This window comes from Carya illinoinensis, chromosome 6 (genome assembly GCF_018687715.1).
Source record: "Carya illinoinensis cultivar Pawnee chromosome 6, C.illinoinensisPawnee_v1, whole genome shotgun sequence".
Classification (NCBI taxonomy): Eukaryota; Viridiplantae; Streptophyta; class Magnoliopsida; order Fagales; family Juglandaceae; genus Carya; species Carya illinoinensis.
This window is the reverse complement of record NC_056757.1, coordinates 29368266-29385273: the sequence shown is the minus strand read 5'-3', so window position 1 is coordinate 29385273 and position 17008 is coordinate 29368266. Positions and strand designations below refer to the sequence as shown.

Here is a 17008-nt window from a genome sequence, read left to right as displayed (position 1 = left end):
AATATGAAAATGTGATATAGAAATCACAAGTTAGTTTCTCGAAGAAACAATATTGATATGATTTTAAAGTGGTTGAAATCATATTGAGATTTTTATTAGCTTGAAAGTTACCGAGAGTTTGAATATGCATGATTAACTGCATATTTATATGGATCATTGGATCATGATATATATATGAAAATCCTTGAAAGATAGAAAATGTCTGAAACTTCTAATATGAATACATCTGGAAATATGTATTCTATCAAGTTTCAAAGATCCTTATATGATCTAAAGCAATCCAAACACAAATGAAAACAAGCTATTATTGCAGTTTATATATATGATTTAAATGTCATTGAGGCTCCAGAAGAGCTCATAAAAACTGTACATATTTGAAATATAAATCTGAAACCCTTGCGGCTTCAAGGGGAAGATGGATGATGTTATTAGTCATGAAATACCATCTTTTAATACAATTAGTATTTCAGATTCATATTATGGGTTTGATATGAAGTGTGCATTATTAAAGAAGAAATAAAAGGGAGCACACAGAACATCTACCAAAAGATAGAAACACAAATATATTTGTGAAATATTATTTTATTATCTTGAAGCAAGAATTACATAAATTTGAGGCACTTTGCCTCATTCTTCAAACGCTCTTGTTCTTCAAAAATCTGCATGGCATCCCTATCTAAAGGGGTGGGCAATCGAAAAGAAGATTTAAACAAGGATTTTAAATTCCTATTCTCTTGCTTTATTGATTTTATCTTCATGTTGGACTCCAGAAGAAGTCGCTGAAGTATAGCAATATTCTCATGGAGATTGTCAACTCCACAAGTTCTGGATTGCAGTCGCTGAGAAAATGCGACAATGGATGATGAGTATCGGGTACCGAGACTCACAAGCTCATAGATAGCTTCATTATCTGACTTATGAGTCAGATCATTATATTGCATAATAGCACCTGGGATAGAAGCAGGTACAGCTGATGAACGAGGTGCAGAGTACCTCATATATTGGTCATGAGAAGATCGCTGAGCCATTGTAGGATAAGAATGCAGAAAGAGATTGCAGAGTAAAAATGCAGTATGATTACAAAAAATTGAAGAAGATGAGATGCGAATGAAGATGAGCTGAATATCTCTTTTATAGAGAAAATTATGATACAGCATCTCTCGTGAAGCAAGAGAAAAGAGACGAAATATAGCTTCATAGCTCTGCGGCGCCTGACAGCTGGGGTGCCTGACAGCACGCCTGACACCTACAAAGGAGTTGAAAATCCGCGGTGCTTGTCTGATCTTAAAAGGCTAGCCACCGTTTTTATTAAAAAATGAGGTTAGCGGTTTAATGTTGATGAATTCTCCACTAACTGTGTTATTTATAAGAACTCCAGAAGAGTACAACTCCAGAAGAGTAGTGATGAGCAGAAAGATCCAGTTGTGATTATTTTATCAACATGGATCAAGTCCATAGTTAGTTGGATGTACAGATGTGAGTTATCTTTCAGATACACACAAGAAGATTATTGCAATTCATGAGAAGAAAGTTGAAATTGATATCAAGAAGGTACGGTCAAGTAAAAATCTGGCAGATTTATTCACTAAAGCATTACCAACTGCAACATTTAAGAAGATTATGCAGAACATTGGAATGCGGAGGTTTGAAGACCTGTTATCATGCACTTTTCAGGGGAAGTAATGTCTTGAAGACTTGTGCTGATTGTACTCTTTTTCCTTCGCTAAGGTTTTATCCCACTGGGTTTTCCTTTGCAAGGTTTTAATGAGGCAATCCTAAAACACTCGGCGATACACATGAATACTGTACTCTTTTTCCTTCGCCATTGGTTTTTTCCCATAGGGTTTTTCCTTGGCAAGGTTTTAACGAGGCATATTCTTTAAATATGGTCATCCAAAGGGGAAGTGTTATAAACTATCTTGAATTGTATGACCACATTTATCTAGTCGTCAAATGCATAGTACATAGTGCTAGCATAGTGAGTTGGTCGACATATGCATAGTGCATAGTGCTAGCATAGTACTAGTATAGTGAGTTGGCCGACATATGCATAGTGCATAGTGCTAGCATAGTCCCATTTGTACGCCTATATATATCGTTGAATTTTTTAAGAAACTCATAAGTTTCATAACCTTTCTGAGCTCTATCTCTTTCTCTCTCCTTTTAAAAGTTTTATAATACGTTATGGCTTTTTTTTTTCTACGATTTCATAACAATAAAGAATTTTTTAGTTGGCGTCGCATTAACATGCAAACGATATATTATAAAAGAATGATGAATATGATTTTTATTCTGTACTGTATAGTAATAAAGCAGTATACCATGGCGTACGTGTCAGGCAAAACATAACTAAGCGGAGCATCTGATGCTAAAGCCTTTGATCAAGTGCTGATCTCCAAATCGTTTGTTCCATTCTCTTCAAATGCCACCACTACCTAATTGGCGTTGTCATCTTGTTTACTGTCACTGATGATTCGAATTCTTCTGCGCTCAGCAGTTTTGGAACTCTGCTATAAAACAGCATGTTTGGAAGAAGACAATAATCGTGGCTACCGAGTTAGATTTATAAAAACTTTCATTGTTCAGTACTACATCTCGTTTGTTTTAGACAGATCTTGAGTGAAAAATGGCTTCAGTGAAGGCTGAAAAAACAGTGAGCACTCAATCATCTGGGCAGGTGAAGGAGCCTGCAGCCAAGCCCAGTGATAATGCAACCAAAGCTCCAGCATCCAAGTCTGGTGCAAAGAAAGCCGCACCGAAGGCACCTCCGGAACCAAAGAAGAAGGTATATCATGTCATGCATGCATGGCACCCTGCAGAGATGCTAGTTCTCTCTCTCTCTCTCTCTCTCTCTAGCTAGGATTTTACTTCAGGGGGCAAAGTTCAAAATTAAATTAATATTTTATCTCCAATTAAAAAGAAAAAAACAAACTCATGATTACTGATATTATATATGCATGCGTGCTTGATCTTGTAATTGACAAAAAGGTTCTGCTGCTTGCAGGGAAAAGGAGGCAAATCATCAAAGCACTAACCAAACTTACTTAATGTTTGCTGTGTGATGTCTGAGTACAAAAAGCAGCTACAAGAAGATCACAGTTTACATTTCTATAATACCCTTATGGTTTAGTTAAATTGCATGTGTACTAAGAAATTAATATCCATGTAAGTCTTAGCTAGGCTAGGCCTATTACAATAACAACGATCTTCTGAGTATATCAACGTCTTCTTTATTTCTCAGTCATGCTGTTTCTTTTTAACCATCACTGTGACGTACGTATGTACAGTAGGAGGGTGAATGAACAAAAATATGGGTTTTGAAGTACTTTTTAGGCTAGTTGAGGGATCGACAATATAATATGTGGTTTTAGAATGGGCTGACTCTGCGTGCCCACTGCAACATAAATTCAGGTACAAGGCGTTTGTTTGGAGGAGCCGCTTCATCTCTGTGTAGGGCCTCCGCATCACCAGCATGAATGATGGCTACTAAATCTTCAAACATCTGATCTCTACCCCCTCTCATTGGGTCCTGAATAGCATGTGAATTAAATATATAACTATATCAACTGAGTTCCTTTTTGAATTTTCCTCAATCAGTAACTGACATAATTAGACTGAGATTAACGGTCACTTGCATATATATTTAAGTATGCATGCCAAAGTAGCTGAAGAAAGAGCTCCAAAAATGAGAAAGGTTATGCAAAAGATGACTTGAACCGTATTTCAGGGTAGGAAAGAACCCAAAAACAGTTTCTTGAAGAAACCGGAAGAACAAAAGCATTGATTTGAAGAAGTTTTAGTGTTGCATTGAACAAAAAATGAATGGTTTTGAAAAATAACGCTGAAATAGATTCTAATAAATAAATAAAAAAATTGTGATAGAAACTATAGCCCATCTAGAGAAGAAGAATCTCAGTCAATTAAAGGAGCATCCTAACAGACAAAAAGAATGACTTGAACCACCTTAGCGGTTTCTCCATTCTACAAAGGCAACATCTTGACCAAATAAACTAAAAATGATGCATTTTAAGTCCTCCCTTACCTGAAGAAACAGATCAGTGTGAGTCTTTCCTTCATACAAGATGCATTCAGCTTTTACCCCAACTTTGAGAAGCGTTTCAGCAAAACTCTTACTGCACAAAAGAAGATGATACTTTTTCTTTTATAGGTAGTCAAGAAATTTTATTCACAGGAAAAGGAGCCATAGACAAGTACATAGGATGTATACATGAGAAGTACCTAACTAGGATTTACAACCATAAGCAGAAAATCATGGACAAGTACTAGCAAAACTCTTAATGCACAAAAGAGGATGATACCTTTTCTTTTATAGGTAGTCAAGAAATTTTATTCACAGGAAGGAGCCATAGACAAGTACATAGGATGTATACATGAGAAGTACCTAACTAGGATTTACAACCACAAGCAGAAAATTATGGACTATATTAAGTCCATTAAAATCAATGACCTCCGCCCATAAGGACTAGGTTTTAAAGAAGAAAACTTTAAGCTCATCCAGTGTCCTCTCGCGATCCTCAAAGCTTCTATCATTTCTCTCTTGCCAAATGCACCAACACATACATATAGGGGTCATCTTCCATATTGCTGCCACTTGTGGATTGCCTTTGATACTATTATTGACTTCCATAGGGCCCCCCCTTTCTTGTTGGTACCGCCACAACCATTTACCCAAAAGAGCTTTATTGAACTTCATCAATTACAGATCCCCAATCCACCCCTGGACATGGATGTGCAAACAGTTGACCAGTTCACCAGATGGAATGGAATTTGAACTCATCATCCATCCCCCTCTCAAGAAATCCCATTGTAGCCTCTCAATATGATTGGCTACCTTCATAGGGAGAGGGAACAAGGATAGGAAATAGGTTGGTAGATTAGAACTGGTACTTTTAATTAAAGTAAGTCTACCCTCTTTAGACAAGTATAACCTCTTCTAAGAAGCCAATTTACGTTCCAACTTTTCAATCACGGCATTCCAAATCCCCTCTAATTTGAAGGAAGCACCCAACGGTAGGCCAAGATACTTCGTAGGTAGAGAAGATACCTTACCTCTCAGGAGTCAAGCTAGATTCACTGCATTAGGGACAACCCCCACTGGCAACAATTCAGACTTTGAAAGATTCACTCTCAAACCGGAGACAACTTCAAAACAAAGAAGGTGAGCTCTCAAAGATTGAATGTGCCCATGATTTGCTCCACAAAAATTAGAGTATCATCAACAAAAAGCAAATGAGAAATATCAATAGAGCCATAATTGCCATTCCCCACTGAGAAGCATAGAGATCAAACAAGAGCCTTTATTAGAAGATGATAATTTTTTTTTTGATAGGTAAAAGAAAATTTATTGATCCTTGTAAATAGGCAAAGCTCGAGTACACAGGGAGTATACAAGAAAAGCCTAGTTACAAAAACTACGTGCTACGGATAGTATCATACAAGTCATTAAGTCCCGTGCCATTCCATGCAATAGAGTGGGCGCAAAGTAACAAAGTATGAAAGAAAAAGTCCCTAAAGCTGTCCGGGGAACGCTCCTTATCCTCAAAACAGCGGCCATTTCTTTTGTTCCATGTGTACCACATTAGGCATAAAGTTAGAAGATGATAATTAGAGCCTACGAAACAAGTTTGGGCTCTCAAGCAACACAACTCCAGTAGCATCTAAATGTTGGGATCACTGGTCTAGGAATTAACCCAAATCAAGCCAAAGCGATGGGTAGGGCACACAGGTTATTTGACTCTCTCTCTCTCTCTCTCTCTCTCTCTCTCTCTCTCTCTCTCTCTCTCTCTCTCTCTCTCTCTCTCTCTCTCTCTATATATATATATATATGCCTGGATTCCTATTGTATTTCCGGCACTTCTTGCTGGGAATAATTCCTTAATCTCAAATCAACCATACTTGTTGATTGCAAATCAGCTATACTTGTTATTTAAGAGTCTAAGACATTACCACCCGAAATCAACTATACTTGTTGATTGCAAACTAATAACATTTATTATTATTTCAAAAGTGACGTTTGTTTTAAAAATGCAGATCAGGAATGAACATGTAATCTACAGCAAATATCTGTATCCACAACTACTCAGTAAAAACACTTACAAGGGGAACAATATATATATAGCATGTGGCTCTGTTATCCCCGCATTCAACATTAATACTATAGTCAGTGAATCTAGTAAGGTACTGATGCTAATAGATTGTATCGAGATTTAACTCTTTATAACTACTCACTGGACATGACGCAATGCAATCATATCGCATAAGACCTGAAGGACAACAGTGCCTTTTAGCGTAGTAATGCCTTAAATAATTTGACATCAGTATAGTACTTCTATTAAAAAAAAAAAAAATTGACACTACTGTAGTACTATTACTTTAAAACAAGAATTTCAGCAATAAAAACTTATCTCAACACCCCAGTGAACCTCGTACACCATTTGATTTAAAAGTAATTAGATGCAGTCACACAATTAAGTCCAGAGCAGATTCAGACCTGGCATCTGAAGGTATGGAGTAATCTGCAGTGCCATGAAATAAAAAAATAGGTGGTAAGAGGTTCAAGGCATTTTTAATGTTCGGGTCCTGGACCATTACTTCGGGGGAGAATTGTCGCAGGGATTCTTCCCCTCCCATTATGCTGTATGAAATCAAGTGATCAGTTCAAAGAAGTGACTGGGAGAGATTAGGTTATAAAGAAAAGATTGTGTTTCTAAAAGTATAAACCAAACTATATTTCATGCACGGCAATAATTTATTTGAAAATTAAGAAGGTGCATACCTTAAAAAAAGGGGTCGGTACAGACCCCGACTATGGAAGTAGTCTACTAGATTAAGCAAATTGTACCTGTTTATGGACATTACAATAACTGTAAGTCTGTAATATGAACATAACTTTCAAGTTCAAACACAAGAAACATAAGGTGCAAAAATGCTTGAAAGAAAATGCAATTGGTGAAAAGATCATAACTAGAATAAGACAATACTATTTACCATAGCACTTTTTTCCTTACTCACCAATCGAAAAAAGTATACCCACACTTTCAGTTACGTCAGTTATACTGGAATGAGCATGATTTACAGAAATTTCGGTTAAAACATAGTTGAACTATGAAGCCCTGAAGCTCAACTTAGGAAAAGACAAAGTCAACATAGTTGATTCACCCTAACACCCCAATATCACATTTAGTTCTGCACTTTAATCTGTAACACTCCAGAAGAAACACTTGGAAGGAAAGGATAAAGAAGAAGTAGACTGGAATGATATGATGGGAGAAAAAAGGTTCACACTTGAATAAATGTAGACAATCACTACACGACCCAACACTCCAAAACTCTCTTATTTCAGATATAACAACCTGAATCAACCAATTATGATCTCTTGACAAACTGATGATCCTCTTGACAAACTGGTTGATCATCTTAATCCTTTGGAATCCATTTTAAGGGAAAGCGTCAAATCAATAGAAACGTGTAATAGGATCTGTCTATTGTGCTTGAAAATATAGTTAAAAAAACGCAACATACACTTACCCTCCAGATAAACCAAAATAAGCCTTTATCTGGGAGACACTCCAAGAAGTGCTCTCCCCTTCACCAGCTTCTTTAATTGCCTGATCCAAGATCGTGCAAGCACCAATATGTGCACCAGCTGACTGTCCCATTAGATATATCCTACGCAAATGTAGTGCAAGCAACATCTTCGTTAACAACTCCAAAACCCCATTTTATTCCCAACAATAAATTCATGCTTTAAGTTTATATAAAAATGAGAATAATCTATTACCTGTCAGGATCACCTCCAAATTCAGCAATATTGTTGCACACAAATGAGATACCTTGGGAAGCATCCTTTACCATATCACTCATGGTCCCCTGAGGGAAATTCCTGCATCAATAGTCAATTAAAACCCATGACAGAATGAAATGGTATTATAGGTAGATAGATTTTATGCACTTCTCCCAGAAATCACCCAACAATACATCTACAGCCTAAGAATGTTCAAGCAAGCGTATTCCTTGTCCATGTGCATGAAAAAGAAAATCAATATGTAAGCTCATAGTCAAGGCAGACATTTTTTTTTTTAAAAAGAAAACAGAAGTTGGATTTGATAGACGGAACATTAAAACAGAAGAAACTGCAAGTTATACCTTAGGGTTTTAAGCTATCAATGATTGTTGGATCAGTCAACTCCATCTTATATATAGCATTAGAACACATTAGAGGGGAATTGTAATATGCAGGCAACACCATCATCACAAAGAGACAAGGTTGGTCCACATTTAACAGAATATTCTTTACTTTTTAGGGGCACTTCTTTCCCTCTTCCAGGAAGTTTGAGCTTAGGCACACATCTTAATGATGTTAGGACATGTTCAAGGAATATATAACATTTACTTCTGATGGACATAGGATAGGCAAATGTTGTGTTCTTGAGGTTTTGTATGGTAAGGATCATACTCTAGGTTTGGTACTAGATAGTGAGCTGAATGGCTTGATGTAAATTAGGTACAAATCTCCATAGAGTTGGATTTCCAAGGCTTGTAGAGTGTAGTAATCATATATCTCAAGGAGCTTACTATAAAATATATATATATATATATATATATATATATATATATATATATCTGAAGGAGCTCTTTTTCTCATTAAGAGGAAAAGTAATCATTTTTCTCAAGGAGTATCCCACTCCCAATAGTTATCAGAAAATGTGCATATTGGTGACCTTACTATGAAATAGTTAGGGATAAATAAATGTTTTTTTTTTTATTGGCACCGGGTGCCAGGAACAATGTCACGACTAATCCTGGGCGTGCACAAGCCCTTGGCAAGGAGTTTCCCGCAAGTGCACATCGGGTAATTCAAAGGGAAAATCCCCCAGTCCGATGGCTCCTAGAGATTGTTTGCACTCAAGGAGATTTGAACCTTAGACTTGGGGGGAGCATAACCCCAAGCCCAAGGCCTTTACCACTTGAGCCAACCCCTAGGGTTAACGGGATAAACAAATGTCCCTACAAGAAATAGAATGTTACAGCTTTTGTGATAAATATCATATAGAGGTATTTTCACAAACAAACAAATCGCAAAGGAGAACTTCATCCAGAATAGAGTTTGTGATGGCTAGATGAGATATGTTATGCACAACAATATGCTGTTGCTTGGAGTAAATCATATCACCTGTAATCTATGCATGCCACAATGATGTCTCTTTCTGATAACTGTTGTCCTAAAAGACAACCCCATGCTTTGTAACTGTATAAAAAAAGCTCTCAAAACATGTTGAGGATATAGATAAGCAGGCATATGGTGTAAAGAAAAAACAAGTAATTTTTTGAAATGAACAGAATCCGTCAAGACTGACTACCCAATAAGCAATTTAAATTCAATTTTATAACTACATGAACGACAAATCAAAACAAGATTCTAATATTTACAACAAACATACATGTAATCATTTAACCCAGAATAGTCTCTTTCAGTTTGCAACTTGTTTCCAGATATACCTACTCGTACCCATTTCTGCTATTGTTTCTTCCTCTTCTCATGCAAGTACTAACCAAATGCCATTTTAAATTTCACTGTTAGTAATATTTTGTATATTTATTGCATAACTTAACTGAAGAATCTATTTGTTGCTTAAGAGTCAAGTTTCTAGAACCAAAAACTTTTCAGCTATTATTCCTATTTTACTGGACTTCCTACTGCAAGTTCAAACATTAACCATCAATGAAAGCATCTCTCACCCAATAATCCAGGCTCCACCTGTAACAAATGCAATGACTGGCTTCAGCCCTTCACTATTTTTGGGTAGATACAGATCCAGCCTGAAGAACAAATTAAAACAATTCAAGCCACTCATCCATGAAATTAAACGGTGTATAAAATTCATTAATATTACCTATTTCTGGGCTGATCACCATAAACTATGCTTCTGCGAACCTGAGGGGAGAAGAAATAGTAATATCCGACTGCAAAAGATAAGCAGACTAGTAATGCACCACTGAGTTGGAAAAAGATAGCTGATGCTACATAAAAATGACTGCTAAAATATACATCGCCTAAATTTTGGGCAATTAAAAAGTTGATATGCATGAAAATATTGCAACAGAATATTTGATATTACAAACCTTGAAGAAAACCTGGGAAAAGTAGCAAGGCGTAACAACAAAGGGCAAGAAATCTTGTAATCCATTTGTAACCTACCCTGAATAAAAATAAATGATCAGAACACATCTTGATCTGGTAATACAAACAGGCTTGATAAAACATCTCAAACGAACATTAAAGTATGTAAAACTGAAAATCAAAATCCCTGAAGGACTTAAAAGATCACAAAAATGCAGTTGGAGCTACTGCAAGTGTTCTCTTCCTCATTCCAGTGTCTGCAAAAGTGTTTGAGGGCGGTTAAGTGACCTACATGTTAAAACCCACACAAAATAAACAAGGGTTTTCTATCATCTCCAACCAGTTGACATAGTCCCCACCTTTTTAGATTATTTCTCCTTTGTAACTTTCTCAGTTCTCAACTATTCCTCTCTCTCTCTCCTAGAGAGGCAAGTTCATACATATAGAGTCACTATCGTACTTCATACGTGTTTAGACCTTCATCACCATAATTCTATCACATAGTCACATACAAAGGCCACTTCTTGTTTTCTTCAGTTGCATTTACTTTTAAAAGTACCATTCAGGTCATCTAAACACTCGATGTTCTTCCCATCTTTCCTATTCCCCCTAAGAAAGCCTACTTCATATGTGTAATCTAATTGCATACTTCACATGTTTAGTCCATTATCATATTTCTATCACATGGTCACATATACAGTCCATTTCTTATTTTCTTCAGGTGCAATTACTTTTAAAGTACCATTACAGCATCTAAACACTCTCTCAATGTCCGTCCCACCTTTGCGATCCCTCTTAGAGAGCCTACATCGTATGTGTACTCCAATTGCCTACTTCAGTAGATGTTTAGACCTTCATAATCATAATTATATCACATAGTCATATATAGAGGCCACTTTTTGATTCCTTCAGATGAAATTACTTTTGAAACGAACTACCGAGGTATCTAACTCTATCAAAGTTCTTTCCGCGTTTCCTGTCCCTCTTAGACTACCTTGTTGATATGTGTACTCTCAATTGCCTACTTAACTTTCATGGACATATTTCTATTCCATTTTAAAACGTCATGATCAAAATTTCCTCACATATTTACATATAAAAGCAACTTCTAGTTCTTTTTTTTTTTTTTCCCAATATCATTCCTTAAAAAATACCGTGCCATGTCATATGAGTTATGTTTAGCACATGGAGGAAAAGATTGTGCTTTGACTATCTGTCCTAAAACATCTAAATTAACCCTTTTTTTTATATAGGTAATCAAGAAATTTTAGTCATAGGGAAAGGAGGCACAGCCCAAGTACAAAAAATCTAAGGCCTCGTTTGGTTACACATTTCAGTTGAGATGTTTTGTTGAAAATTAAATAAAATATTGTTATAATATAAATTTTTAATATTAATTTTCTTTTTAAATTTGAAAAAGTTGAATTGTTTATTATTTTTTGTTTGAGAATTTGAGAAAGTTGTAATGATTAGATTAGATGAGATGAGATAGTTTGGTATTTGGTAACCAAACCGGGCCTAAATTAACTACAGGTGACAATAAACAACCTGCCAGTATGCAGGTCCCTGATTGATAAACCCTTACCCTTACTCATATCAGAAGTGGCTAAGCATAACTTTTTAGGGTTGGCAACAAAATTACTGCTCTTCCTATCCATGATCTTAGAAGTCTCAGCTATTTCAAGTTTAGAGGCTGAAATTCAAACCTCAAAATCTCGAACTGAAAGCACTTGTTTTCCGGAAACATGTAACAAATACTTTTTTTGATCGGTAAAACATGGAACAAATATATGAAGGGGAAAAATAAGGAGTCAACTATTTAGTGAGTTTATATACGGTCGGCTCATTTCCCTCCATACCCCCCCGGCGAAACTCAAGAAAAGCTTGTGCAAAAAGTTCTCTGAGAATCAAGATTACCTTCAAATATAATTCTTATCTTAGCTCTATGGAATAAATTGCGAAACGTATTAAATCTAAAAGCAATCTTGCCATCGCAAAACAGAGCAATTATCAAATCTACAAAAACAATCACGTGAAAGAATAAAAAAATGGTACCCAAGAAATCTCAAGAGCTCCAAAGTCAACCGGGTCAGCAAGAACGTCTCGGCCGCAGCGTGCCCCACATCGCGGCCAAATGACTGGCGCCTCCTCTGTTGATAGGAGCTAGAACTGGTCGTCGTGGTGGGGTTTAAGGCCCTCGGTAGAAGGGGTTTTTGGGATGAGGCTTTGTCATCCTCGAAGGACGGAGAAAAAGGAAGCCTGCTAGTTGGGTCATCCTCTCCTCCCATGAGTGGCATCGTGCGTGTGGAAGCAACGGAAGCCATGGTTGAAGGGGATGGCTGTCCCAATAAGGAATGCGAAGGCTTGTTGGATATAGGTAGGATTGGAGATCGCATTTTTTTTTTCTCAATTAAATATGCGAACTTGACGCGCGCGCTCAGAGAGATAGAGATGGAAGCGAATCCTGAGCTGGGATTGTGTCTATTTAACTGGTTTCTTGTAGGGTTGGGAAAGCGAGTAGAACTGGCGCAGCGGAGTATCAAGATACAAGATTCCAACTTGAAGTGGTTTGGTGCGTGTCCAATTTGACGAACTCAAAATAGTTGCAATTTTTTTTTTTTTTGTAATGGTATGCCCACACAGAAAGAGAGAAGGAGGGAGGGGAGGAGCGGGGTTTGGGTTGGTTGGAATTGGGCTTTTGCCTCATCATCATGGTGTATTGACTTCAGCAGCAGTTCAGCTCAGCTGCGTTTTCTAAACTTTGCAGTCTGCAGTTGATGACGTTGAAAGTGATCATTTGAGGTTTGCCTTCATTAGACTTATCCATACATGATATCACATCATATTGGAGAGAGAGAGAGAGATATTTTTCGCACTAAATGCTAAGGGCGGCTGGATGAACTGAAGTTATCAGAAAGCTATGGAACCTCCCGAATTTCTGTCCCGAAAAAGGCCTTTTTTTTTAATTTAATAATTAAGAAAGTATTTTTTTAATTATATTATAAATTTTAAAAAAATATATATCTAAAAATTAAAAAAAATAATGAAAAAATAATAAATAATATATATATATATATATATATTTTTTTTTTTTACTTTATTCGGTGAGTTCTCGACTACGTCTGAAGTTAATGGCGATCTATTGATGGCAAGTCACATAATCATCAATATGCCAAAAAAATAAAAATAAAAATAAAAAGTAAAGATTTACATATTTCATTCTATCCACAAGGTTTGGAGGATATAAATCCATGATATTTTGTGTTCTTTGTTTAATATGAAATGAGGAGGAAGAAAGAAGTAAATGTCCAAGAAGGTGATTAACCATTGTTTGTGTAATATCTTACATTCTCAATTTAAAATTCTCAACTATTTTCGTAACTTTATTTTTAAATATTATTTAAATATAAAATATTTTTATACTTTAAATTTTAAATTTTTTATTTAATTATTACTCAAATACAAATTTGAATATATTTTTTACATATTCCAATACAAATACTTATTTTAAAAATATTTTTATTTAATCTTTTTTTCTTATTTCCCAAAATTCAATCAAACATCTTTACTTAAATTACTTCATTACTATTAAGAAATTATAATTTAAGCGTTCAACACATGTTCTAAACTTTCCCTTGCCTTTTGATAATTGATTGCTCTTTTTTCCCTTGACTTGGGTGTGCGCATTATCTCCTTGATTGGTGTACTCATTAGCAATCTCAATCGTGGGCTTTTTAGTGGCTTTGCATGGTAGTTTTAGGGACTATTTGATGTTGTGGTAGGAGTTTTAAAAAGTATTTAAATAGTTTGAAAATCTTTTTAATAGAAAAATTAGATTTTTGGATGTTACATATTAAAACATTTTTAATTTCAAATAAGCTAAAAAGTACATTTGAAGAAAAGTACCCTCAAACGTATTTTTTTAGATAATGCAAAACGTAATTTAAATTTTAAAAAGACTGTTAATAGACAAAAATACCTATATAATTTTTACATAATTACAACTTTTAAACTTTTAAGGAAATGGTAATAATATTTAAAAATTTAAATAAACATAATTTCTAGATCAAAAGACATTTTTAATTTGTTTTCAAATAAACGTAATATTTTTTAAAGGGCTTTAAACATAATTACTAAACAATAAATAATTTTTTAATAGTAAAACTTATTACTTAAGTTATAAGTTATAAATCCTAAAGTTATAAACTATATTTTTCACCGTAATCCCAAACATGCAGTCAGGTTTTAGTAGATATTGTATTGCATACCAGACTCTTTGTTTATTAATTTTTTATGAATAATGTTATACACCATATTCTAATCTCACTTTTATTATATTATATATAAAATGTGACACATTTGTCATTATTAAATGATCTTTTATTGAATTATTCTTTATCACTTAATAGTGATAAATGTATCATATCTTATATAGTAAGATAAAAAATTTCCATCTATTATAATCTGATCCTTATAAATGATATTAATATAATCTTTCTTTTCAAGATTTTTTAGAACACCCATCTGGATGACATTACAGGGTTTGCCATTTCTCATGTATTTCGGTTTTGGTTTTTGATTTGCCTTTATTGTTTTCTCATGGACCTCAAGGTTTCCTGATAAATCTTCATGTTCTTGGGGAAAATGAGAATTCTGCAACCACATGAGGAAGCCCAGTTTGGTTGGGCTTTCATAATTATTACATTTACTCGCAAAAAGAAAAGAAAAAAAAAAAAAAAAAGAAAGAAAATAAGATCAGGAGAATAGTCATGATTACACGTACGTAGATGGTCGTGGGCTTCTCAAGCAATACTTGGTCATCGAACACAATATTACTCCCACTCATCAAAAAGCCCTATATATGATGATCTCTACATGATTAAAAACGATATAAATCAAGGGAAAATAAATGATTGGGTGAGCAAAGCAAAGCATGCATGCTGGGGTCCGGTCGTCAAAACACAAAGTAGGTCCAATCATTAGTCAAAACATGACCTTAATTATTGGTGAATTAATCTATTGATCGATCCGGATCGGTATTCTATCAAATTAGTGTCGAATATGGCGCAACAAATCGTGGAGAAAATTAGAATATTATATGATGAGTAATGCAGTTGTGGGGTGTAAAAGTACTGCGTAATTATTTTGAAAAATAGTGAGATTTATTATTATTAAAAAATTAATTTTTTTTATATAGACTTCATATTTATTTATTTTTTTAAAAAAAAATTATATAACGTTTGTGTATTCCACGAATACAAATATCATTTCTCTTATATAATTATATTAGCTTGCGATCAACTTTAATTTTGTGGAAAACCAAAAGAGGTTAAAGTGATCATGAAGTTGATCATAAAGACATTAATAATATTGATTAGTACTGATGTGTATATATATAGTCTAATTAATTATAAATATAATTTGTTTGTTAGTATGAATTAAGCACTAGCACTAGTACAATTGGAATTATCCTTTGGAGGAAATTAAAGCTGGCTTTTGATATTTACCCTTTTGGAACAGAACTTAGTTTTTGCCTCGTCTTGATGCGTTAATGATAGCCAGCCATGCATGCATTATTGATCATCTTTTCGCCAGCTTTGACTGCAATCTTTCATTTCTGTTAATTTTGCATCATGTCTTTTATTCATGTGCAAGCATGTCATGTCCTCTAGAAGAAACATCGTACCAAGTTATTCACGTCTTTTTGTTGTAGCAATTATACTATATATATATATGAATAGTATTTGATACAGTCGTAGAATATGTAAGTACCTCGTAATTTTTTTGAAAAAAAGTATTACTAAAAAATTAATTTTTTTATATAAATCTTGTATTTACTCATAATTTTTAAAAGAATTATACCGCAATTACATACTCAATAACTATAAATATCATTTCTTCATGATATACCGATCCACGGCCACCCGTTAGATTGGATATGGGGTGCCCAAAAGTTAGATTAATTGGGTTAATTAATTCAGACATATTGATCTTAGCCACTTGTAGTGAACGAATATGAGGAGGGGATAAGTTATTAAATATACCTTCTCTTACCAGGTAGAATAATGGGCCAATGCCGGCCTCATGCATGGCGTGCGGGAACCAAAAATACCAATATGTCCTTCAAATGCATGTATTATTACAACCTTTTATATAACTTTTTGTAAAAAATAAATATTTTAGTCATAAATAAATTTTACAAAAATAAACTTATAAATTAATATAGTTTGATGTGATATATTAAATTATAAGATTATTTTTATTATAAAGTAAATATAACATATTATATATAAAATTATGTCAATTTATAAGTTTATTTCGATTTCTTTGTGGCTGTAGTGAAATGATATTTACAGTAATATATTAGTGTGCAAGTCTCACGCACTCATTTTTACAAAAATGAATAAATATAGGATCTATATATATGAAAAAATTAAATTAATTTTAATGATAAACTCCATTTTTTTTAAAATGAAAATACGGTTCTTGCACAACTTATAACCATGTATCTAACATTACTCACTTCTCTTTATAAAATATGGTATGCTTATAATTAAGGGTGTCATCGATTTTCATAAAATGAAAAAAATTACCTCTTCATGAAAAAATAATTGCTAGTACTACTCATGAAAAACTAGAATATTACCTTCCACTGAAATATTCTCTCCACACTACAAGAGAAACATATTTTTACAATCAAAATTTTGCAACCGAAAGAATTATTTTAGACGAAAACATATTAATATGTTTTTCTTATAGTGCCACCGTGAAAAGAAATTGAAAAAAAAAAAAAACCTCAATCTTTTTGCCTAAGGCTTTATATATTCCAAAAGAAAAATTCTACACATTATTTTAACATATCACACA

The 17008-nt window shown here is 34.3% G+C and overlaps 1 protein-coding gene and 1 long non-coding RNA gene across 4 annotated transcripts; one reads left to right on the top strand and one right to left on the bottom strand.

Moving 5' to 3' along the window:
- The first annotated feature begins 2126 nt into the window (after positions 1–2126).
- Positions 2127–3216, top strand: LOC122313528. Its single transcript, XR_006243425.1, has 2 exons — positions 2127–2785; positions 3005–3216. It is a non-coding gene; the product is annotated as an uncharacterized LOC122313528 (long non-coding RNA).
- Positions 3023–13003, bottom strand: LOC122313527 (probable isoprenylcysteine alpha-carbonyl methylesterase ICMEL2). Of its 3 annotated transcripts, XM_043128614.1 has the most exons (11): positions 12197–13002; positions 10144–10220; positions 9915–9984; positions 9760–9840; positions 9194–9268; positions 7802–7903; positions 7549–7689; positions 6797–6862; positions 6512–6655; positions 4043–4133; positions 3023–3529 (listed from the first exon to the last, which is right to left on the bottom strand). In XM_043128614.1, exons 1-11 carry the CDS (start codon positions 12535–12537, stop codon positions 3368–3370), a joined length of 1350 nt encoding a protein of 449 aa, XP_042984548.1. In that variant the 5' UTR covers positions 12538–13002; the 3' UTR covers positions 3023–3367. The 3 variants fall into 3 exon arrangements, with proteins under 3 accessions (XP_042984548.1, XP_042984549.1, XP_042984550.1); XM_043128615.1 differs by lacking the exon at positions 6512–6655 and having other exon boundaries at positions 12197–13003; XM_043128616.1 differs by lacking the exons at positions 6512–6655; positions 6797–6862.
- Between the last annotated feature and the right edge of the window lie 4005 nt (positions 13004–17008).

Coding starts and splice junctions, on each gene's coding strand:
- LOC122313527 (XM_043128614.1), bottom strand. CDS start 12,537: ATGCGATCTCCAATCCTACCTATATCCAACAAGCCTTCGCATTCCTTA. Junction 6,863..7,548: donor TATTTTGGTTTATCTGGAGG/GTAAGTGTATGT, acceptor GTCCATAAACAG/GTACAATTTGCTTAATCTAG. Junction 3,530..4,042: donor ACACTGATCTGTTTCTTCAG/GTAAGGGAGGAC, acceptor CATGCTATTCAG/GACCCAATGAGAGGGGGTAG.